Source organism: Musca autumnalis, unplaced genomic scaffold, assembly GCF_047663935.1.
Source record: "Musca autumnalis isolate F117 unplaced genomic scaffold, ASM4766393v1 scaffold_5, whole genome shotgun sequence".
Lineage (NCBI taxonomy): Eukaryota > Metazoa > Arthropoda > Insecta > Diptera > Muscidae > Musca > Musca autumnalis.
The window spans coordinates 194,672,753-194,698,509 of record NW_027412088.1 but is presented as its reverse complement, the minus strand read 5'-3'; the positions used below and the strand labels follow the sequence as shown (position 1 = coordinate 194,698,509).

Below are 25,757 nucleotides of genomic sequence, written 5' to 3'. Positions count from 1 at the left end.
AGTAGTTAAACCTTTGTGTCATTTGTTGAATGACCTTAGTCGTTAGGATGATGGGCTGAGAGGGGAATACGAAACAAATTTAGTTCCCCTTGACTTTAGAATTAAAAATTACTAAAAAGGATTTAATCTAATCTTTAAATTAAGATAATAAATACATTTCTTAGGGTAGCGTATGACTAGCGGCACAGCTCATACGCCATGGTGGCTTTCGAAATATTTATTTTTGTTTTTGGCCGAGAAAATATAACACAAAATTTAATAAAATAGAATATCTCGGCTAAGACCTTGCTTGAAAAATATTGTTAAAAATCAACGCCTCAGTAATTTAGAGGTAACTTGAAAAATATTCTTAATTAATTAATCAGAGGCAAATTGAAAAATATTCTAAAAAATCCACGCCCCAATTATCCAGAGATAACTTGAAAAATATTCTAAAAAATCCACGCCCCAATTATCCAGAGATAACTTGAAAAATATTCTAAAAAATCCACGCCCCAATTAATCAGAGGCAATTATTTACAGTTGGATTGAAAAATATTATTAAAAATCTACGCCCCAGTAATTTAAAGGTGGCTTGAAAAATATTCTTAAAAATCCACGCCTCAGAAATTTGGAGGGGACTTGAAAAATATTCTTAAAAATCCACGCCTCAGAAATTTGGAGGTGACTTGAAAAATATTCTTAAAAATCCAAGCCTCAGAAATTTGGAGGTGACTTGAAAAATATTCTTAAAAATCCACGCCTCAGAAATATGGAGGGGACTTGAAAAATATTCTTAAAAATCCACGCCTCAGTAATTTAGAGGTGGCTTGAAAAATATTCTTAAAAATCCACGCCTCAGTAATTTTGAGGTGGCTTGAAAAATATTCTTAAAAATCCACGCCTCAATAATTTAGCGGTGGCTTGAAAAATATTCTTAAAAACCCACACCTCAGTTATTTAAAGGGGTCTGTGCAAAATATTCTAATAAAGGAATGCCTCAGTAATTTAGAGGTGGCTTGAAAAATATTCTTAAAAATCCACGCCTCAATAATTTAGCGGTGGCTTGAAAAATATTCTTAAAAACCCACACCTCAGTTATTTAAAGGGGTCTGTGCAAAATATTCTAATAAAGGCATGCCTCTGTAATTTAGAGGTGGCTTGAAAAATATTCTTAAAAATCCACGCCTCAGTTATTTAGAGGTGGCTTGAAAAATCTTCATAAAAATCCATGCCTCAATTATTTAGAGGTGGCTTGAAAAATATTCTTAAAATTCCACGCCTCAGTTATTTAGAGGTGGCTTGAAAAATCTTCATAAAAATCCATGCCTCAATTATTTAGAGGTGATTCTGAAAAATATTCTTAAAAATCCACAACTCAATTATTTATTTAACCCACGTTTCAGTTATTTAAAGGTGTCTGTGAAAAATTTTCTTATAAAACCATTCCTCAGTAATTTAGAGGTGGTTTGAAAATTATTCTTTAGAATCCACGCCTCAGTTGTTTAAAGGTGTCTGTAAAAAATATCCCTAAAATCCACGTCTAAATAATTAAGAAGGGGCTTGAAAAATATCCTTAAAAATCCACGCCTCAGTTGTTTAAAGGTGTCTTTGACAAATATTCTTAAAATTTCAAGCCTAAGTAATTTAGAGGTAGCTTGAAAAATATCCTTAAAAATCCACGCCTCAGTTGTTTATAGGTGTCTGTGAAAAATATTCTTAAAAATTCAAGCCTAAGTAATTTAGAGGTGGCTTGAAAAACATTCTGAAACATACACGCCCCTGCTGAGTAGATTTTGCTTGAATATGCTATGAGAAGTTTCCAGAATTCTGAAAAAGAAATTTTGATCCTAAGGGACGCTTAATGACTCTTTTAATTGTAGACAATTGAGGCGTATGAGTGCCGTCGTAAGTTATACGCCTAGAATCCCTCTTTAGAGGATTCTTCTTAAATCTCATAACATTTACATTTCTTGATATTGCCTTTCACAACTAATAGAATGTTCTGTAGTAGTTCTTACCTTGTCCTTAAATCCTTGACGTTTTCGTTTATTTGTGAGTTTTTATAACAAGCCTTTTCATCAAAAAACAATCCGCAGACAAAGTTGTCTGCAACTAGGCATAATTATGGAAAATTGCAACGGAAATACGTGACCACTGCAATCGGTTTCAGACAAATTGCCGTAAGACAAATTAATGCGAATGTCATCAAGGGTCAAATGAAAAACAAAACAATACTGCAGACATTGGCTGAGCATCAACTACGAAGCAAAAAAAGAGTTCATAATAATTGGTAGGCAGTAAAAAAGATGATGATGATGATGATGACATAATGTCTGCATAGATTAAAGCAACTACAACATGACATCTAAGCAACAACTATGACTGTTTTTGAGTATAGCATGTAGTTCAAGTGGTTAGAGAGAGTTTAGCAGACGGACAAAAACGAGGAAAACAATGATTATTTCGTTGGTACCCTACAGTAACAAAACAGGTATGATAAGGAGGAAATTCATCTACACATAATGTTCGGATGATAAATTCAAAAATGTTCTTCATACATATGTTGTATTGAATTTACTTCCATTTATGAAACACAGTATTTGTAGTAGTGCACCACATTTCTGAGCTTTTAGAAACCCTCTGTAATTAAAACTCATCTGTATGAAGTAATTGTGGATAACGAAATGCCTTAAACGTGCAGAAGAATATCAGTTATTTTGAAATATTTTCCTTAACACATAAAACTTTTATTTATTATTATTTTTTCAGGATACGAGCCTTAACTAAGACACTTCCAAGTTTTTGAAAGTTCTTTTTGAGATTTGCTTTAAAAAAAGTCATTGCAATGAACACATGGTGCGTATGAATTATATTTGACTGACCACACTCATACGTCCCACTTGATCTTCAGTGTTTTTTTTTTTTTTTTTTTTTTGAAGGGTATTTCTAATTCGTTACCTCGTCTCTCGATCTCTTCACCAAAATATTTGTAGTGGCTAACAACAAGTCGACATCCAAACTAAAACTAGAGATTTGCTTTAAAAAAGTCATTGCAATGAACACATGGTGCGTATGAATTATATTTCACTGACCACACTCATACGCCCCACTTGATCTTCAGTGTGCGTGTGTTTTTTTTTTTTGTTTTTGAAGGGTATTTCTAATTCGTTACCTCGTCTCTCGATATCTTCACGAAAATAGTTGTAGCGGCTAACAACAAGTCGGCATCCTAACTAAAATTAGAGAACAAATATTTCTGTTTCAACCTTAACATTTGAATTCAGTCATTCATCCATTCGTTCATTGAGACACTCAAGTATGGCTATTGTATTAAAACAAGTGGTCTGGGCTAGACATTGCCGAGTGTTGTTAAAGTGTATCATATTTTTGTGAAGTACTCTGTTGGTTAGTCGGCCTAACTCCAACGTTTGTTGTTGTTGTTTTTTTATGTTTCAATGTGGAGTGGTCATGGAAGTTATACGAAAAGTAGACAGACATATTTGACTTGTTGATTGTTAGAAATATTGAAAAAATAACAAGAAATAATATTTGTACAAAAGAGTTGTAGTATTTACAACCAGAGCTTTAATTCTCATAAAAATGCAATACTAAAATAACTTAGTGCAGACGATGATAGAATAGACTATCGTAGCTTTAGAAACCTTTTTATAACATATACCCTGAAGATGCAATGTAAACTATTGCGAAATATTGGTACAAACAAATAAATAAAAAATCCCGAATAATGACCTCAAGCTCAAAAAATACTCATCTATTTATTTAAAATAAAAATTTACCTTAAGCCATATTTGAAGCATTAAATCGCAGACTTTTTATACATACTTTGTAGCTTTAAATTGGGGATTTTTAAAAGATTTTTTCAACTATCAATTCAACCATAAAATCGTGGAATTTTAAAAGTTTTTTTAACCATAAAATCGTTGTATATTTTAATAATTATTCAACCATCGATCGTGGATTTTAAAGGAATTTGTAAACTATTGAATCGTGGATTTTTAAAAGAATTTTTCAACCATGAAATCGTGGATTTTTAAAAGAATTTTTCAACCATGAAATCGTGGATTTTTAAAAGAATTTTTCAACCATGAAATCGTGGATTTTTAAAAGAATTTTCTGACCACTAATCCGTGGACTTGTAAAAAAAATTGTTGAAACATCAAATCGTGGATTTTTAAAAGAGTTTTTCAACCATGAACTCGTGGATTTTTAAAAGAATTTTCTGACCACTAATCCGTGGACTTGTAAAAAAATTTTTGAAACATCAAATCGTGGTTTTTTAAAGGAATTTTTTATCCTTTGAATCAGGAATTTTAAAGAATTTTTCAACCATAAAACAGTGGATTTTTTTAAAGAAAAGTCTACCGTTAAATTGTGTATTTAAAAAAAATTCAACCAGAATTTTCAACTAAGAAATCGCGGATTTTTATAAGAATTTTTTAACCATCAAATCTTGGATTTTTAAAGGAATTTTTAAACCATGAAATCGTGGATTTTTAAAGGAATTTTTAAACCATGAAATCGTGGATTTTTAAAAGAATTTTCTGACCACTAATCCGTGGATTTGTAAAAAAATTGTTGAAACATCAAATCGTGGATTTTTAAAGGAATTTTTTATCCTTTGCATCATGAATTTTAAAAGAATTTTTCAACCATCAAATCGTGGATTTTTTTTAAAAAACATTCTACTGTCATATCGTGGATTTAAAAAAATCAGCCAGAATTTTCAACTAATAAATCGTGGATTTTTGTAAGAATTTTTCAACCATTAAATTGTGGATTTTTCTAAGAATTTTTCAACCATTAAATTGTGGATTTTTATAAGAATTTTTCAACCATTAAATTGTTGTTTTTTAAGAATTTTTCATCGTAGATTTTTAAAAGAAATTATCAGCCATCAAATCGTGAATTTTTAAAAATTTTACCATCAAATCGTGGATTTTTAAAAGAATTTTCCGACCACAAAATCGTGGATTTGTAAATAATTTTTGAAACATCAAATCGTGGATTTTGAGGTTAATTTTTTTAACCTTTGAATGATGAATTTTTAAAAGAATTTTTAAACCATCAAATCGTGGATTCAAAAAAAATTCAACCATTAAATTGTGGATTTTTATACGGATTTTTCATCGTGTTTAAAAAAAAAAAAATCAACCTTCAAAGCGTGAATTTTTTAAAATCTAAAATCAAATCGTGGATTTTTATAAAAAAAAATCAACCATCAACTCCTAAATTTTTAAAAAATCTTTCAGCCATTAATGGTGAATTTTTATTAAAAATTTTTAAATAATAAATCCTGGATTTTTATAAGAATTTTTCATCGTCGATTTTTAATCGTGAATTTTTGTTAAAATGTTCTACAAATAAATCGTGGATTTTTATAAGAAGTTTTAATCGTGGATTTAAAAAAAAAAATTGAAACATCAAATCATGGAATTTTTACAAATTTTTTAAATATAAAATACTGTACATTGTAATGTTTGGGTGCTTTAAAAATTAATTAAAAAATTTTTAAAAAATGTTTCAACCATCAATGGTGAATTTTTAAAATAATAAATCGTGGATTTTTTATTGAATTTTTCGTCGTAGATTGTTAAAAAATGTAATAACCATTTTCATCGCTCATGGACTGTTTTTTTAAAAGAATGTTTCAACCTTCAAATCGTGAATTTTTAAAAATTCTACAAACAAATCGTGGATTTAAAAAAAAACATTAATCGTGAACTTTTGTTAAAATGTTCAACTAATAAATCGTGGATTTTTAAAGAAGTTTCCATTGTGGATTTTTAATTGTTTTTTTTTTTTTTTTTTTTTTTTTTGTTTTGAAACATCATATCATGGAATTTTTAAAGAAATTTTTAAATACAAAATCCGGGGTCATTGCCATGTTTGGGCACTTTAAAAATTCATTTAAAAATATTAAAAAATGTTTCAACCATTAATCGTGAATTTTTATAACTTATTTTTATAATAAATTGTGGATTTTTAATAGAATTTTTCATAGTGGATTTTTAAAAAAAATTTAAAACCATTTTCATCGCAGATTTTTTAAAAAAAAAATTGAAACATCAAATCATGGACTGTTTTTATACCCTCAGCCTTTAGGCTAAAGAGGGTATTTACACTTTGATACGGCCAAAAATGTGCCTCATCGAAATAATGGTTTTAGACCCCAAGTATGTTTGTACGATATCCGTTTCAGACAATTTTGAGTCGATCTAGTAATGTCCGTCCGTCTGTCTGTTTGTCTGGCTGGCTGGTGCGCACGATAACTCTCGAACGGATCAATCGATTCGGTTCAAATTTTGGGTATCGAAATATTTTGTCCAGGTTTGATTTAAGTTCGAAGATGGGCCATATGGGTCCACTCCTTCAGGTACCTCCCATACAAAAGTTCAAAAATGTTCGGAAAAATTGTCCGCACGATAACTCTTGAAGGGAGTAACCGAATTAGTCCATACTTTGCACATCGTGACATTTCTACCAGACATAGATGAGGTTCCAATATAGACCCTATTGGTTCACTCTTTCGGGTACCTCCCACACAAAATTTTGCTTAAGTGCTGTTTAAGGCCTGCTCTCGAATCGCTTTGATTTTTGTTGCAGCCACTTGTATTCACTACCCCCATTACGACGATATAATTTTTTTCAGGAGCAAGTCCATATATCCTTAGGAATCAGCACGAAAACTGCAAACAACCCATATAATACCATGTGTCGTAGTTGGAGTGCACGATAACTCTCGAACGGATCAACATATTTGGTTAAAATTTTGGGTCTTTCAATATTTTGTCCAAACTTAGTTTAAATTCGAAGAAAGACCATATCGGTCCACTCCTTCCGGTACCTCCCCACAAAGGTTCAACATTTTTCGCCAAGATTGTGGGCATGATAACTCTAGGAGGGAATAACCGAATTGAGCCAAACTTTGCTATTGGTAATATTACTTTCAGGCATAGATCGAGTTCTAATATGGACTATATCGGTCCACTCATTTGAGTACCTCCCACACAAAATTTGGAAAAAGTATAGTTTAAGAACTCCTCTCTGATCTTATTAATTTGTGACGCAGCAGGTTGCACTTGCGGCACCTATTACGACGTTGTAATTTTTTTTCGTGGGAAAGTCCATACTTCCTGAGATAATGACTACATCGGATCACTCCTATGGGTACACCCTACCCAAAGTTTCGAAAAAATGCACTCGTCTTGGATCATTCTGAATTTTGTTACAACATGTAGTTTTTTGCGGCCCTTTCCATCCTGGAAAATTTTCCCAACAGCTAAAAAACCTACAGAAGTATTGTGTTAACTTTTTTTCTTCGGGTACGTGGCTGAGGGTATATCTCTGTCGGCTTAGCTGACTGATGCTTTCTTACTTGTTTTAAAAGAATTTTTCAACCTTCAAATCGTGAATTTTTAAAAATTCTACAATCAAATCGTGGGTTTTAAAAAAACATTTTCAACCATTAACTTGTAGATTTTTTAAAAAAAATTTAACCATTAATCGTGAATTTTTGTTAAAATGTTTAATAAATAAATCGTATAACTTTATAAGAATATTTCATCGTGGATTAAAAAAAATATTTGAAACATCAAATAATGGACTTTTTAAAGACATTTTTTAAAAAAAATCCGGGGTCATTGCATGTTTGGGAGCTTTAAAAATTAATTTAAAAATTCATGCCCATTGTGGTCTTTGGCTGCATAAAAAATTCATGCCAATTGTGGTCTCGGCTTCTTTAAAAAAAAAATCATATAAAAATCCATGTGATCCTTGGCTGCTTTAAAAAAAATCATTTAAAGATCCACGCCCATTGTGGCCTTTGGCTGCTATAAAAATGCATTTAAAAATTAACACCCATTGTTCCTTTTGGGTGCTTTGAAAAATATTTAAAAATCCACGCTGATTGTGGCCTTTAGGTGGCTTGAAAAATTATTTAAAAATCTACACCCATTGTGTCCTTTGTGTGGCTTGAAAAATATTTAAAAATCCACGCTGATTGTGGCCTTTGGGTGGCTTGAAAAATATTTAAAAATCCACGCTGATTGTGGCCTTTGGGTGGCTTGAAAAATATTTAAAAATCCACGCTGATTGTGGCCGTTGGCTGCTATAAAAATTCACGCCCATTGCTCCTTTTGGGTGCTTTGAAAAATATTTAAAAATCCACGCTGATAGTGGCCTTTGGCTGCTATAAAAATTCACGCCCATTGCTCCTTTTGGGTGCTTTGAAAAATATTTAAAAATCCACGCTGATTGTGGCTTTTGGGTGGCTTGAAAATTATTTAAAAATCCACGCCCTTTGTGGTTGTTAGGTGTCCTAAACATCATTTAAAAATCCACGCACATTTTCCTGTTTGGTTGCTTTAAAAAAATCATTTAAAAATCCACGCCAATTGTCCTGTTTGGTGGTTGTCACATTCGAATTTTACTTCAAGACTTCTGAATAACTAGTTTGAAATTTTTATCGATTATTTCTACGTTTGATTATCGTCAGCAGTCATACGCCTACCACAACAACATTCTTAGTTTAGCTTTCTTAAATCTCAAAAAGTTCAATATTTTACCGAATTTCCTTAAAGCCTAAATAAGGATTAGCGTAGTGAACTAAGACATCAAACAAATGAGTGTCACACATTTTAATGTAAATTGCAGCTTTAGCTTTCTCTTATCCTTTATGAAATAACAGGAAACTAAAGCGTATTTCTCACCAACTCGGACACACAACAAATCCAATTAACCAAAGGACCAAACCAAACAAATTCAAACACAGAGGAGCCTAGGCAACAACAAATAAAAAAAGCTAATTTCAATAAAACTAACCAAAGTGGAAGAACCTCAATACCATGTTAAATAAATAGTAACACAGTGGCACACACAAAACAGGAAGAGTCCGGCCGTTTATTTAGGGAAAAGAGAGCTGGGTGGGATATGGGTTTCCTTTTTGTGTACCCCCAAAGCTTTAATAACATCAAAACCCCCAAAACAACCAACACATGCAAATAGTTAAATGTGTTTTGTGTTGCTGTTGTTGTTTCTCTTTTTCGTTTCGTTTTTGGCCTTTATTTAATGTTAGCGAAAGTTTTGTGTGTTTTTGGGTGATGGTGTGTGTTTAACAAAACCCTCTTGTATTATTAGTTTTTTCCATTATTCCAACAGTTTTTTTTTTCGTTTGTCCTGTTTTGGGCCAACAAAATACACATGTGGTGGGAATTTTGTCCATTTGTATATATCTATGGGACTTTCACTCCATATATATATGTTCCTAAAAATTATGCCATAAACTTTTATTGCATTTCACAACCCGCACACATAGAGAACCACATATTTATTCATTTCTCACTCTGTTGTGTACACTTTTCCTGGTAGCCATCATCCAACCATACCCATCCATAGAGTACCCAATGGTCTAATTTTTATGTTATTTCAAAGGACCAAAGGCTATATAAATATTAGATGTATATATGAATAAATATATGAAGTTTTTGTTCTTGTTCTTCTTATTTTTTAGTATTTAGACTATTTTGTTGTATTATTTTTATAGGAAAAAATATTTGGTTTTTTTATTCACACTCCAGTTATTTGTGTATGTAAATTAAATTTTGAAACGTTTCTATTATTGAAATTGAAAAATAAAAGCACAAAAATTGTGCATATGTGCCATTAAGAAAGGAGGAAAATAGTTAAAAGTTTAGTTATATAAATGGAAAATAAATTAAGTATTCATAAGTTAAATAGGAAAATTATGTGAAAAGTGAAGGTAGTTTTTTTGAGAGTATAACCCACATATCATCACAATACAAATAAGAGGAGATTGTGAGTACAAAAGAGAAAGTTTGTATAGAAAAAATCAACATAGGTATTAGGTTAATTTTCTAATGGAAGTTTTGCTTCCCTAGGGAAGGCGTATGAGCAACATAACTTATGTGTACATTTGAGCTATTTATTTCTTTAAATAGATTTCATTTAAAATCTACGCCAATCGAGGTCTTTGGTTGCTTTAAAAATCATTTAAAAATCCACGCAAATGGAGATCTTTGGGTGCGTTAGAAAATTACTTAAAGATTCACGCCCATTGTGATTTTTGGGTGCTTTAAAAATCATTAAAAAATCGACGCCCATTGTCGTTTTTTGGGTGCTTTAAAAATCATTAAAAATTCCACGCCCTTTGTGGTCTTTGGGTGCTCTAAGAAATCATTTAAAAATTCACGTCCATTTTCCTGTTTGGGTGTCAAAATCATTTAAAAATCTACGCAAATTTCCTGTTTTGGTGCTTTAAAAAAATTATTTCAAATCCACGCTTATTGTGGTATTTGTGGGCGTTAAAAAATCATTTAAAAATCCACACTTATTGTGGTCTTTGTGGGCTATGAAAAATCAGTAAGAAAGCCACGACCATTGTGGTCTTTGGGTGCCTTAAAAAATCAGTAAAAAATCCACGACAATTGTGGTCTTTGGGTGCCTTAAAAAATCAGTAAAAATCCACGACCATTTTGGTCTTTGGGTGCCTTAAAAAATCTGTAAAAAATCCACGACCATTTTGATCTTTGGGTGCCTTAAAAAATCATTTAAAAATTCACACCAATTTTCCTGTTTAGGTGCTTTAAAAATTGGGTGCCTTAAAAAGCATTTAAAGGCCACGCTCATTGTGGTCTTTGGGTGCCTTAAAAAATTATTTAAAAATTCACGCCCATTTTCCTGTTTGGGGGCCTTAAAAAATCCACGCCTTTTGTCCAATTTGGGTGCCTTAAAAATCTTAAAAAAAATTTGGATGCTTAAATCTCGATTTTGTCAGTGTGTAGGCGAAGCAAGGGGCCATCTACTCTACAGTGGACGACCCAAGGGACCATCTGCTCTACATTAGATGAACCAGGGGTCCATCTACTCTACAGTAGGCGACCTAAGGGACCATCTAGTCTACTCTACAGTAGACGACCCAGGGGGCAACCTACTCTACAGTATACGACCCAAGGGGCCATCTACTCTACAGTAGGCGACCTAAGGGACCATCTAGTCTACTCTACAGTAGTCGAAACAGGGGGCAATCTACTCTACAGAATACGACCCAAAAGGGCCATCTACTCTAAAAAATCAGTAAAAAATCCACGACAATTGTGGTCTTTGGGTGCCTTAAAAAATCAGTAAAAATCCACGACCATTTTGGTCTTTGGGTGCCTTAAAAAATCTGTAAAAAATCCACGACCATTTTGATCTTTGGGTGCCTTAAAAAATCATTTAAAAATTCACACCAATTTTCCTGTTTAGGTGCTTTAAAAATTGGGTGCCTTAAAAAGCATTTAAAGGCCACGCTCATTGTGGTCTTTGGGTGCCTTAAAAAATTATTTAAAAATTCACGCCCATTTTCCTGTTTGGGGGCCTTAAAAAATCCACGCCTTTTGTCCAATTTGGGTGCCTTAAAAATCTTAAAAAAAATTTGGATGCTTAAATCTCGATTTTGTCAGTGTGTAGGCGAAGCAAGGGGCCATCTACTCTACAGTGGACGACCCAAGGGACCATCTGCTCTACATTAGATGAACCAGGGGTCCATCTACTCTACAGTAGGCGACCTAAGGGACCATCTAGTCTACTCTACAGTAGACGACCCAGGGGGCAACCTACTCTACAGTATACGACCCAAGGGGCCATCTACTCTACAGTAGGCGACCTAAGGGACCATCTAGTCTACTCTACAGTAGACGAAACAGGGGGCAATCTACTCTACAGTATACGACCCAAAAGGGCCATCTACTCTACAGTAGACGACCCAAGGGGCCATTTACTCTACAGTAAACGACTCAAGGGGCATCTAATCTACAGTAGACGACTTAAGAAGCATCTACTCTGCAGTAGACAATCCAAGGGCCCATCTACTCTACAGTAGACGAACCAAGGGCCCATTGACTCTACAATAGACGAACCAAGGGCCATCTGCTCTATAGTAGACAACCCAGTACTCTACAGTAGACGACCCTAGAGGCCATCTACTCTACAGTAGACGACCCAAGGGCCCATCTACTGTACAGTAGAAAACAAATGTGGCCATTTACTCTACAGTAGACGACCCAAGGGGCCATTTACTCTAGAGTAGACGACCCAAGGGGCCATTTACTCTACAGTAGACGACTCATGGGGCATCTACTCTACGGTAGACGACCCAAGGGGCCATCTATTCTACAGTAGACGACCCAAGAGGCCATCTACTCTACAGTAGACGATCCAAGGGCCATCTACTCTACCGTAGACGACACAAGGGGCTATCTACTCTACAGTAGACGACCCAAGAGACCATTTACTCTACACTAGATGACCCGAGGGGCCATCTACTCTACAGTAGACGACCCAAGGGACCATTTACGCTACACTAGACGACCCAAGAGACCATTTACTCTACAGTAGACGAACCAAGGGCCCATCGACTCTACAATAGACGAACCAAGGGCCATCTGCTCTATAGTAGACAACCCAGTACTCTACAGTAGACGACCCTAGAGGCCATCTACTCTACAGTAGACGACCCAAGGGCCCATCTACTGTAAAGTAGAAAACACATGTGGCCATCTACTCTACAGTAGACGACCCAAGGGGCCATTTACTCTAGAGTAGACGACCCAAGGGGCCATTTACTCTAGAGTAGACGACCCAAGGGGCCATTTACTCTACAGTAGACGACTCAAGGGGCATCTACTCTACAGTAGACGACCCAAAGGCCCACCTACTCTACAGTAGACGACCCAAGAGGCCATCTACTCTACAGTAGACGACTGAAGGGGCATCTACTCTACAGTAGACGACCCTATAGGCCATCTACTCTACAGTAAACGACCCAAGGGCCCATCTACTGTACAGTAGAAAACACAAGTGCCCATTTACTCTACAGTAGACGACTCAAGGGGCATCTAATCTACAGTAGACGACTTAAGAAGCATCCACTCTGCAGTAGACGACCCAAGGGCCCATCTACTCTACAGTAGACGAACCAAGGGCCCATCTACTCTACAAAAGACGAACCAAGGGCCATCTACTCTATAGTAGACAACCCAGTACTCTACAGAAGACGACCCTAGAGGTCATCTACTCTACAGTAGACGACCCAAGGGCCCATCTACTGTACAGTAAAAAATACATGTGGCCATCTACTCTACAGTAGACGACCCAAGGCGCCATTTACTCTACAGTAGACGACTCAAGGGGCATCTACTATACAGTAGACCACCCAGGAAGCCCTCCACTCTACAGTAGACGACCCAGGGGGCCATCTACTCTACAGTAAACGACTCAAGGGACCATTTACTCAACACTAGACCACCCAAGAGACCATTTACTCTACACTAGACGACCCGAGGGGCCATCTACTCTACAGTAGACGACCCAAGGGACCGTTTACTCTACACTAGGACCATTTAATCTGGTCCAAAGAACCATCTACTCTACAGTAGACGGCCCAAGGGACCACCTTCTCTACCGTAGACGACCCAAGGTGCTATCTACTCTACAGTAGACAACCCAAGGGGCCATCTACTCCACAGTAGACAACCCAGGGGACCATCTACTCTACAGTAGACAACCCAGGGGACCATCTACTCTACAGTACACGTCACAAGGGGCCACCGACTACTCTACAGTAGACGACCCAAGGTGCCATACTCTACAGTGGACGAATCAAGGGACCATCTACTCCACAGTAGACGACCCAAGGGGCCATCTACTCTACAGAAGACGACGCAAGGGGCCATCTACTCTACAGTAGACGACTCAGGGATCCATTTGTTCTACAGTAGGGGGTCATCTACTCTACAGTAGACGACACAAGGGGCCTTTACTCTACAGTAGGCAACCCAGGGGGCCATCTACTCTACAGCATACGAATCTAAGGGCCATCTATTCTACAGTAGACGACCAAAGGGTCCTTCTGCTTTACAGTAGACGACACAAGGGGCCACCGATTCTACAGTGTACCACCCAAGGGACCATCTACTCTACAGTAGACGACCCAAGGGGCCGTATACTCTATAGTAGATAACCCAGGGGCCATCTACTCTACAGTACACGTCACAAGGGGCCACCGACTCTACAATAGACGACATCTACTCTACAGTAGACGACCCAATGAGCCACCGACTCTACAGTGGACGACCCAACGACCCAACGGGGGTCATCTACTTTTTATTGATCTGCCAAAATTGCCTTTTCAGCCCGACTTTAATGAAACTCATTTTCATTTACGAAAATGTTAGTTTTATTGAAATTGTTTATTTTGTTCCTCTCTGGACATTAGGGTCTCCGGTAGCGGATCCTTTCCTAGAATTCTACTAAAATACCTTCCAGTCTTCCTTTTTGTGTTTTATTTTTCCGTACAAGTCTTTTTTTATGTATCTCTAACCTCATGTACTGTTAAAACAAAATAATGTTCTCTTCAAGAAGGAAAAATATTACAGCTATCGAACTTCTGACTGCTCAGCGTAATCAGTTATGTACGCATCACTTGTTGTTAACACTAAAAGAACAACAACATGAGGAAGCAACAAGACCCCAAGAGAACATTTTATAACTCAGGGAAAATGAATGGATGAATCTCATACAAAATATCATCAATGGCACATATATTAAGGAGGAAAACAATTTATTGAATATAAAGGCAATACACGCTACGTTGTTGTTGTAAATGTTTTCGGTTTTTATCTATGGTTATGGCATAAAAACATAACAACCAATACTTTGTAACAAGCAACAACAACAACACACACACCCAATACTCCACACAGAAATGCTGCTTACAATGTCATAAATAAACGTTTACGCATAGATGGTAGCACAGAAAATAACACACAACACATAACCCTGGCAAACTTATATAACCATGTAAACGTGTAGCATCCAACAAGAAAAAATAACTCGATACATTGTCGACGACCTCCATTGATTTTGACAAAGTGAGTGATTATTTTTGTTAACACATCATTGCATATTTTTTGTTGTTGTTGTACAACATGCTCTACATAATCAAGTAGTATATACCCCCCATAGGGACCCATGCACAATGTTAAGGAAATAATATTTGTTTACCCGGAATGCTGGCAAGAGATATTGATGTTGGGGGGTTTCGAAGAGGGTTTGACCAAATGATGAGGGATATTTAGCTGTCAATTGTTCCAATTGTATTCCATCAATTGACAGAAATTAATGTTCTTGTACAAATATTTCACATCCCTAAATGTAAAATTAGGTTAGGCCCAAGCACTAAGATTGATAAACTCTCTTGACAGCTTGTATAACAACAAGAACAATAACAGCAAAATGTATGCAGAGTGGCAAAGGTTGGAGGGAATACTGTATGGCAATGGAAAGAGGTGAATATTTCAATGGGGAACAAATGATATTGGCCGATGGGGCCACAAATGACTTTGTTTATATAGCACACAAAAATAATTTTGCCAGGTTTAAGTCGTATTGTAAAAAGAATAAAAAATGGGTTAATGTTTAGATTAAGTTGAGTGAGTTTCATTATATTGCATTTTATTAACGTCATAAATAATACCCGTTGTCAGGCTGTAGTAATTACTTCTGAATTAATTTTTCTTCTACATATTTTTTTAAAGGTATAAAAAAATCCCATAAATCACAGACCTACAATTGGTTGCTAAAAGTTTGACTATGTTGCTTATAAGTAACGTCACAACTCATACGCACTATAGGTCTACCAGTAACAAGGTAAATCATTTTCGGTAAACACACTCAAATATTCTTATTGAAAAAATTCGCATAAATGTTACACTTTCAAGTGGTAATATTATCAATCATTACGTCGCAGCTTATACGGACTGTGTAATTTCCATTAAAATCATTGAGAAAATAGTTTAATATAAGAAATGATTTAATCAACTTTATTTTAAAATGTATCTAATCTTTTCTAAAGACTTTCAATGAATAAACTAATCAAGTTTAGCTAGACAAACCCATTTTAGTTTTCTTTAAAATAATTCTCGTCTAATAAAACTTTATCACAAATTGCCTGTGCAACATTTTCTAACTCAGCACTGATTAAAGTTCATTCGAAATGCAAAAAAGAAAAGAATCCCATTTCTTTTCATGGCCATTTTCTAAATGATTTGCCTTCAATCTTTTGTAATCAAAGTGTTTCAGTAATGTCCTCGTCGTCCTCGTCATATACTCAGAGCAAGGCCACGCTTTTTTCTGTGCGCAACATTTTAATCAAGGTCTAATGATTTCGATTATAGTTTCATTTTTTTCGGTTTTTGCTGACTGACTCAATGATTATGCCGCCCGAGATAATCTTCTAGCTATATATTTGATCTTGAAAGAGATATAAATAGAAGAATACAAATAAAGAAATTCTGTGAAATTGAATAGAAAACAACAGGACAATGGAAAAAAATTGTGTCCCAACTGTTGTAGCCACACAATAGCGAAGAAGAGAAATCGTCTAAGCAAAATAATGGCCAATATTTATTTTATTCAAATTGAAAATCAATATATTTTGCTTTTGGCACAAAATGGGAGTGGATTTTGGTGTGGCTGTTGGAGTGGAAAATATTAAATAATTTCAATAAAATTAAAAATTTTGTAAATGAAAATCAGAATCATTAAAGTCAAAATTAGATGTCAGGTTGGAAAGGCAAGTTTGGCAGATAAAAAAGAGAAAATGGCATCCTCTGCTATGGACAATATGGCCACTTGTGTCGTCTGCTGTAGAGTAGATGGCTCCTTGGGTCATCTACGGTCGCCTACTACAGAGTGGACGGCCAGTGACAACGCCTACTGCAGAGTAGATGGCTATTAGGGGCGTCTACTGTAGAGAACGTGACCTCTAAGGTCAACTACTGTAAAGTATATGACCCCTCGGGTCATCTACTGTAGATTAGATGACATCTTAGGAAGTCTACTTTAGAGTAGATGACACATTGGGTCTTCTACTTTAGAGTAGATGACACCTTGGTTCATATACTGTAGAGTAGATGACACCTTGGCTCGTCTACTTTAGAATAGTTATTCCCTTGGGTCTTCTACTGTAGAGTAGATGGCCCCTTGGGTCGTCTACTCTAGAGTAGACTTCCTCTTGGGTCGTCTACTGTAGAGTAGATTTCCCCTTGGGTCTTCTACTCTAAAGTAGATGAACCCTTGGGTCGTCTACTGTAGAGTAGATGGCCCTTTGGTTCGTCAACTGTAGAGTAGATATCCTCATGGGTCTTCAACTGTAGAGTAGATGGCCCCTTGGATAGTCTACTGTAGAGTAGATGGCCCCTTGGGTCGTCTACTCTAAAGTAGATGATCCCTTGGGTCGTCTACTGTAGAGTAGATGGCCCTTTGGTTCGTCAACTGTAGAGTAGATATCCTCTTGGGTCGTCTACTGTAGAGTAGATGGCCCCTTGGGTCGTCTACTGTAGAGTAGATGGCCCCTTGGGTCGTCTACTGTAAAGTAGATGGCCCATTGGGTCGTCTACTGTAGAGTAGATGGCCCCTTGGGTCGTCTACTGTAGAGTAGATGGCCCCTTGGGTCGTCTACTGTAGAGTAGATGGCCCCTTGGGTCGTCTACTGTAGAGTACATGGCCCCTTGGGTCGTCTACTGTAGAGTAGATGGCCCCTTGGGTCGTCTACTGTAGAGTAGATGATCCCTTGGGTCGTCTACGTAGAGTAGATGACACCTTAGGAAGTCTACTTTAGAGTACATGACACCATAGGAAGTCTACTTTAGAGTAGATGACACCTTGGGTCTTCTACTTAAGAGTAGATGACACCTTTCGTCGTCTACTCTAGAGTAGATGACACCTTGGGTCGTCTACTCTAGAGTAGATGGCCCCTTGGGTCGTCTACGGTAGAGTAATTGGTCCCTTGGCTCGTCTACTGTAGAGTAGATGGCCCTTTGGGTCGTCTAATGTAGAGTACATAGCCCGTTAGATCGTCTACTGTAGAGTAGATGGTCCCTTGGGTCGTCTACTGTAGAGTAGATGGACCCTTGGGTTATCTACTGTAGAGTAGACGGCCCCATAGGTCGACTACTGTAGAATAGATGGTCCCAAGGGTCGTCTACTGCAGAGTAGATGGCCCCTTGGATCGTCCACTGTAGAGTACATGCCTTCTTGGATCGTCTACTGTAGAGTAGATGGGTCCTTGGGTCGCCTACTGTAGAGTAGACGGCCCCATAGGTCGACTACTGTAGAGTAGATGGTCCCAAGGGTCGTCTACTGCAGAGTAGATGGCCCCTTGGATCGTCTACTGTAGAGTACATGCCTTCTTGGATCGTCTACTGTAGAGTAGATGGGTCCTTGGGTCGTCTACTGTAGAGTAGATGGCCCTTTGGGTCGTCTACTGTAGAGTAGATGGCCCCTTGGGTCGTCTACTGTAGAGTAGTTGGTCCCTTGGCTCGTCTACTGTAGAGTAGATGGCCCTTTGGGTCGTCTAATGTAGAGTACATGGCCCGTTAGATCGTCTACTGTAGAGTAGATGGTCCCTTGGGTCGTCTACTGTAGAGTAGATGGTCCCAAGGGTCGTCTACTGCAGAGTAGATGGCCCCTTGGATCGTCTACTGTAGAGTACATGCCTTCTTGGATCGTCTACTGTAGAGTAGATGGGTCCTTGGGTCGTCTACTGTAGAGTAGATGGCTCTTTGGGTCGTCTACTGTAGAGTAGATGGCCCTTTGGGTCGTCTACTGTAGAGTAGATGGCCCTTTGGGTCGTCTACTGTAGAGTAGATGGCCCCTTGGGTCGTCTACTGTAGAGTAGGTGGCCCCATGGGTCGTCTACTGTAGAGTAGGTGGCCCCATGGGTCGTCTACTGTAGAGTAGGTGGCCCCATGGGTCGTCTACTGTAGAGTAGGTGGCCCCTTGGGTCCTCTACTGTAGAGTAGATGATCCCTTGTGTCCTCTACTGTAGAGTAGTGGTTCCCTTGGGTCGTCTACTGTAGAATAGATGGCCGCTTGGGTCGTCTACTGTAGAGTAGATGGACCCTTGGGTTATCTACTGTAGAGTAGACGGCCCCATAGGTCGACTACTGTAGAGTAGATGGTCCCAAGGGTCGTCTACTGCAGAGTAGATGGCCCCTTGGATCGTCTACTGTAGAGTACATGCCTTCTTGGATCGTCTACTGTAGAGTAGATGGGTCCTTGGGTCGTCTACTGTAGAATAGATGGCCGCTTGGGTCGTCTACTGTAGAGTAGATGGCCCTTTGGGTCGTCTACTGTAGAGTAGATGGCCCTTTGGGTCGTCTACTGTAGAGTATATGGCCCCTTGGGTCGTCTACTGTAGAGTAGGTGGCCCCATGGGTCGTCTACTGTAGAGTAGATGGCCCCTTGGGTCGTCTACTGTAGAGTATATGGCCCTTTGGGTCGTCTACTGTAGAGTAGATGGCCCCTTGGGTCGTCTACTGTAGAGTATATGGCCCTTTGGGTCGTCTACTGTAGAGTAGGTGGCCCCATGGGTCAGCTACTGTAGACTAGATGCTCCCAAGGGTCGTGTAATGTAGAATAGATTACTCCTTGGCTAGTCTACTGTAGAGTAGATGACCCATTGGGTCGTCCACCCTAGAGTACACGGTCCCTTGGGTCGCCTACTGTAGAGTAGATGGTCCCAAGTGTCCTGTAATGTAGAGTAGATGACCCCTTGGCTAGTCTACTGTAGAGTAGATGACCCATTGGGTCGTCCAACCTAGAGTACACGGTCCCTTGGGTCGTCTACTGTAGAGTAGATGGTACCAAGGGTCGTGTAATGTAGAGTAGATGGTACCAAGGGTCGTGTAATGTAGAGTAGATGACCCCTTGGCTAGTCTACTGTAGAGTAGATGACCCATTGGGTCGTCCACCCTAGAGTACACGGTCCCTTGGGTCGCCTACTGTAGAGTAGATGTCCCCTGGGCGTGGATTTTTAAATGATTTTTAAAGCACCCAAAACACCACAATGGGCGTGGATTTTTAAATGATTTTTAAAGCACTCAAAATACCACGATGGGCGTGGATTTTTAAATGATTTTTAAAGCACTCAAAATACCACAATGGACGTGGATTTTTAAATGATTTTTAAAGCACTCAAATACCACAATGGACGTGGATTTTTAAATGATTTTTAAAGCACTCAAAAACCACAATGAGCGTGGATTTTTTAACACCACAATTTACACTATTTAATCCAGTTTAAAAAATGTCCAAGAAATCGGAATACCGCTTTATAAAATCTATTTCCACTTATTGTCAAGTATGCGTATGAGTGACGACAGTACTAATGCGCCCCAGTGACAGTATTGTAATAATGTTTAAATTCTCTGGAATTTTCTTTTCTGTTGCAATGTCCTGCTGTAAACATCCATTGTCTCAATAGGTTATAAAGTCACTAGATTAATGTGATTTTTTTCACATACTCGTATATTGTTTTTATAGTATTCCACATTAAAATTTGTTTTATGGTTTACCTCTCTTACTCCTTCTAAGCTGCTCCCTTCATACCATAGTACATTGTGAATCCTACAATTGCCATATTTATAATCAACTAAAGCATTTTTTCTTAGCAGTTTATCATTCTAAAGGCAGCCGCTAGGACATAAGGCTTGTTGAAAACACAAGATAAGAAGCGATGAGAAGGAAAATAATAAAGGCTTAGTGGAGAAAAAAAGAAAAGCAATCAAAGACCACCGTATTTCCACCAGTTGATTTACAATAAGTATTTAAGATGTTCAATACTACAAAAGATTTAAGGGAATATTTAATAAGATTTCTTTCCATTTGCTGCAACCTCTAAAGGTTGAAATTAAAGTAAATCCTTTTGATTTCAATCCAATCCTCCTTTTCTTTACGAATTAAATTTTCAACAGCTAACTGTCCAAACACAGAACCCATTATATTTGATTCATGTTTATTTGGATTTATATTTTTGTGTTGCCGGCCAAGGTTTTCAAGGTAGTTTATTCTTATATTTCTGCCTTAAGGCATAAATAATAAAGGACTATTTGGTGTGTGTGTTTTTTGTTTTGACATAGGCTAGCAACAAGCAGAATAGGTGGAAAGTATTCTGGGTTTCCATATTCCCCATGCGTCTACATTTATTTTGTTATTATTCTCTGACCATTTGTTTTTTTGTTTTTATTTCAGTTACTTTGATAATTTATCGGATTTTATTTATTTTAGTTTTGCCTTGAAAATGTTTACGTGATTTTTTCCCATTGGTTGCTTCAAGCCAAACCCCCCTTTATTTGGCACACTTGATTTGAGTTGTTATTTTGTAATTTATTTGTATAGACATAACGTCTTTTCTCACCTCGTAGAGTGAAGCGGTGTTGGCTGTTTCTTCAGAATATCAATAAGAAAAGCCGTTTCGTATGTTTACCTTCAATATTTTCTTTTTTCTATGGATGAAATATTTTTACTGTTGTTTTGCAGCCCACGTTCCAATGGATTTCCAATGATGCATTAAGCCAATCAATATAAATGTCTATAATAATAACAATAATATCTAATAAAAACCAGAAGATTTTTTCTTTGGCAATCTCGTTTGGAGGATGACGATTAGGAGCATAATGATGAACATAAAAATCAAGGTCAGATTTCTGAGAACTTGAGATTTTTATTCACTTTGAAAAATGTTTTTAAGGATTTCAGAGAAAAATCTGTACACCTTTTCGGTTAAAATAGAATAATATTACATTTAATTGTATGTTTGGTAGGTATGAATAACATCAACATGTATGCGTAATATGAACCCTCTCTTCGCTTAGCAGAAAAGTTAGTACGTCTGAGGAGACTTTTACTACAGAAAAATATTCGTCACTTGTCTTAGGAAACCATTTTCTATTTAATGTTTTTTCAGTTATCTGATGAGAAAAAAAAATTGTCTGAGGAGACTTTTAGACGGAAGAGGACATTTTTCTATAGAAAAAAGACTCCTAATGCAATTAAAAAAGTCTCATCAGAAACCAGAAAATTTTTTTCTATAGAAAAAAGTCTCCTCGAAAACTGAGGAAATTTTTTTCGATAGAAAAATATCTCCTCAGACAACTTACGAAGTTTTTTTTGTATATAAAATGTCTCCTCAGGGAACTGAGGAAATTTTCTCATTTGTCTGAGGAGACTTTTACTATAGAAATAATTTCCACAGTTGTCTGGGGAAACTTCTTTCTATAAAAAAGGTGAGGTGATTTTTTTCTATAGGAAAAATTTCTTATTTGTCTGAAAATGCTGAGCAGAATTTTTTTATTGAAAAAAAATTTCTCAGCTGCCTGAGGAGACTTTTTTCTTTTTCTATACAAAAAAAATCCTCTGTTTGCAGAGAAGATTTTTTTCGGTAGACAAAATATCCTCAGTTGACTGAGAAGATTTTTTTCTATAGAAAAAGTCTCCTCAGAGAACTGAGGAAATTTCCTCAATTTTCTGAGGAGACATTTTATATACAAAAAAACTTCGTAAATTGCCTGAGGCGACTTTTTTCTATAGAAAATAATTTTTTCTGTTGTCTGAAAAGACGTTTTCAATAGAAAAAATTCCTCAGTTGTCTGAGGAGACTTTTTTTCTATAAAAAAAAATCTGTTTTCTGAGGATGATTTTTAATTGCATTAGGAGACTTTTTTCTATAGAAAAATGTCCTCTTCCGTCTAAGGAGACTTTTTCTATAGAAAAAATTTCCTCTGTTATCTGAGCTAATTTTGTGCTATAGAAATTTTTTTTCAGTTGTCTGAGGAGACTTTTTTCTATAAAAAAATTCCCAGTTGTCTAAAGAGATATTTTTCTATACAAAAAATTGTCCGATGGGAATTTGTCTATAAAAACATGTCATCATTTTTTAAGGAGATTTTTCTATAGTAAAAATTTTCTCAGCTGTTGGAGGAGATTTTTTTTCTATAGAAAAATTTTCCTTAATTGTCTTAGGTGACGTTTTTCTATAGAAAAATATGCATCAGTTGTCTTAGGAGACTTTTTCTATAGAAAAAAATTCATCAATTTTTATAGGAGACTTTTTGCTAAAGAAAAATATTCCTGAGTAGAATGAGGAGACTTTTTCTGAGGACATTTTTCTATAGAATAAATATCCTCAGTAGCCTGAGGACATGTTTTACTACGGAAAAAATATCCTCAACATACTGAGGACACTTTTTTTCTATAGAAAAAAATTGTCATTTGTCTGAGAAGACTTTTTTAAATAGAAAAATTTACCTCAGTTGTCTGTGGAGACTTTTTTCTATAGAAAAAATTTCCTCAGTATTCTGGGGAGACTTTTTCTATAGGAAAAATTTCCTTATTTGCATGAGGACACTTTTATCTATTGAAAAACTTTCCTCAGGTGCCGGTGGAGACTTTTTTCTATAAAAAAATGTTCTCAGTTTTCTGAGAAGATTTTTTTCAATAGAAAAAAGATCCACAATTGTCTAAGGATACTTTTTTTCTATAGATAAAAATTCCTCATGTGTCTGAGAAGACTCTCCTCAGTTGTCTGAGGAGATTTTTTATAGTAAAAATTTCACCAAAAAAAAATTCCTCACCTGTCTGAGGAGACTTTTTGCCAGAAAAAATTTCCTCAGTGGTCTGAGGACACATTTTTCTGTAAAAAAAATCCTCAGTGGTCCGAGGACATTTTTTCTATAGAATAACTTTCCTCAGTAGCTTGAGGACACTTTTCTCTATAGAAAATTTTTCTATAGCAAAAACCGTCATCTGTCTGAGAAGATTTTTTTAATACAAAAATTTTCTCAGTTGTCTGCGGAGACTTTTTCTATAGAAAAGCAGTCCTCAGTTGCCCGAGGAAACTTTTTTCTATAGAAAAATTTTCTCATTTGCCCGAGGAAACTTTTTTCTATAGAAAACATTTTCTCATTTTGACGACAACTTTTTTTCTATAGAAAAAATTTCCTATGTAGTTTGTGGACCCTTTTTTGTGGACAAAAAAATGACTTAGAAGTTTGACGACACTTTTTTTCTATAGAAAAAAATTCCTCAGTAGTTTGAGGACACTTTTTTCTATAGAAAAAATCGGTTGTTTGAGGACACTTTTTTCTATAGAAAAAATCCTCAATTGTCTGTCTTGACTCTTTTCAATAGGAAAAAAAATCCTCAGTTGTCGAAGGAGACTTTTTTCTCTAGAATTAATTAGGAAAAAAACTTCAATTGTCGAAGAGACTTTTTCTATAGAGAAAAATTATCTCTGTTGTAAGAGGAGACTTCTTTCTATAGCAAAAAAGCCATCATTTGCCTAATGGCATTTTTCTATTCTTCTTTATTCTCAAAGAAGTCCCAAATTTCCTTTCATTCATTCCCATTTTTATTATCTACACCCCTTAATAGACCACCAATTGAAACTAAATTCATTTCCCTATATTCTTTGTTTTCAGGTATTTCCTATACCCAACAACAGAATATCAAACCACAGCTACACCAGCAGCAGCAACAACAACACAGACCCACCGTTGCCAAAGAAATTGGAATAGTATCCAATTCCTTAACATCATCGACCTTAGTGCCGACAGACACATCGAGACAATGGAGTCGAAAATATACCACAGTCAACGAAGATTACAACCACCTGATGCAAACCAACAACAACAACAACAAACATCAAACATTTTCAAACAGCGAGGAAGAAGAACAGCTGGAGCAAGAAGAAGAAATCCAAACAGACCACAACAACAACAACAAACATCAAATTTTAGATGACAATAAATTGAAACAATTAAAGCTCCATAAAGATTTCTATTATCAACAGCAAGAAAAACAAAAACAACAACTTAGAGAGCAGCAACAACGTGATATGGAAGATGAGGATGATGCGGAAGACGAGGAAGAGGTGGAAGAGGAGATGAGTGCAGATGATGAAATCCTAAGCGATCATTATGTAAATAATAAAGAAAAATGTGCCAAAAATTGTAAACCAAAGCAAGAAACCAAACAAATGGAAACAGAATCTCAACAAAAACAACAACAACTACACACTACCAATAATCAATTTTACCACAAAACTAAGAGTTCTTTAAAACCAGCTCAACAACATCATCATCTTAAGGATGATCACAACCCTGCCACTTCTTCCTTCTCCTCACATTCTTCTTCACTAACATCGGACTCATTCTATACTTCAACGTCTTCTTCATCTTCTCCTTCCTCAGCTAAGAAAATTTCTTCTTCATCTACAGCTTCTTTGGACGCGAGAAGCCTTCACAAACAACCATCCCAATTGCCTTTAAAGAATGAGCGTAACGTTTATTCGAATTCAAAACAAAACAAAAAACAAACTCCTGCCAAAATCAGCTTAAAAGCTGCAACTAAAAAAGAGCACCAAAGAATCCATGTGGCCCATAGGCTGCAACACAAAGAAGTTAAGAAGACACACAATAGGGAAAGCAAACATAAAGCGAATATACGGCAACAGCAACATAGGGATAGTTATCAAACGAAAAGCTTTAAATATGGCCAAAATCAAGAAGGTGAAGAAGAAGAAGCATCAGAACTCCAAGATGAAAAACAACAACACAAAACCAAACGTACAAGACGGGAAACCGAAGAAGTTGAAAGTAAACAAAGTCTAGAGGAGGATCACCAGCCACCGAGCACCAAAGTATACTCCGAAGAAGTGACCTCTACAACAAGCATGGATTTAGAGGATAGCTCAAAGCCTTCTATTACTTTAGATCAGCATTCTCAAGATATATATCTCAATCAGTCTATGGTGAGTGGTGCCACATCTTCGCTCAGCATTGCTCCCACAAATTCAATTATGGCCTCAACGGTGCCCCTCAAGACAAAGCGCTCTCATACCAATGTCCGAGTACCGG

At 36.5% G+C, this 25,757-nt stretch overlaps 1 protein-coding gene across 1 annotated transcript in view; it reads left to right on the top strand.

Annotated features, from left to right (window-relative positions):
• The window catches only part of tei (irregular chiasm C-roughest protein teiresias), a 368,344-nt gene that overhangs the window by 176,253 nt on the left and 166,334 nt on the right, over positions 1-25,757 (top strand). The window contains exon 4 of the mRNA XM_073990187.1: positions 24,321-25,757. This exon is cut by the window's right edge and continues 282 nt beyond it. Within this exon, the coding sequence (XP_073846288.1) occupies positions 24,321-25,757 (1,437 nt within the window). The remainder of the gene's footprint in view (positions 1-24,320) is intronic.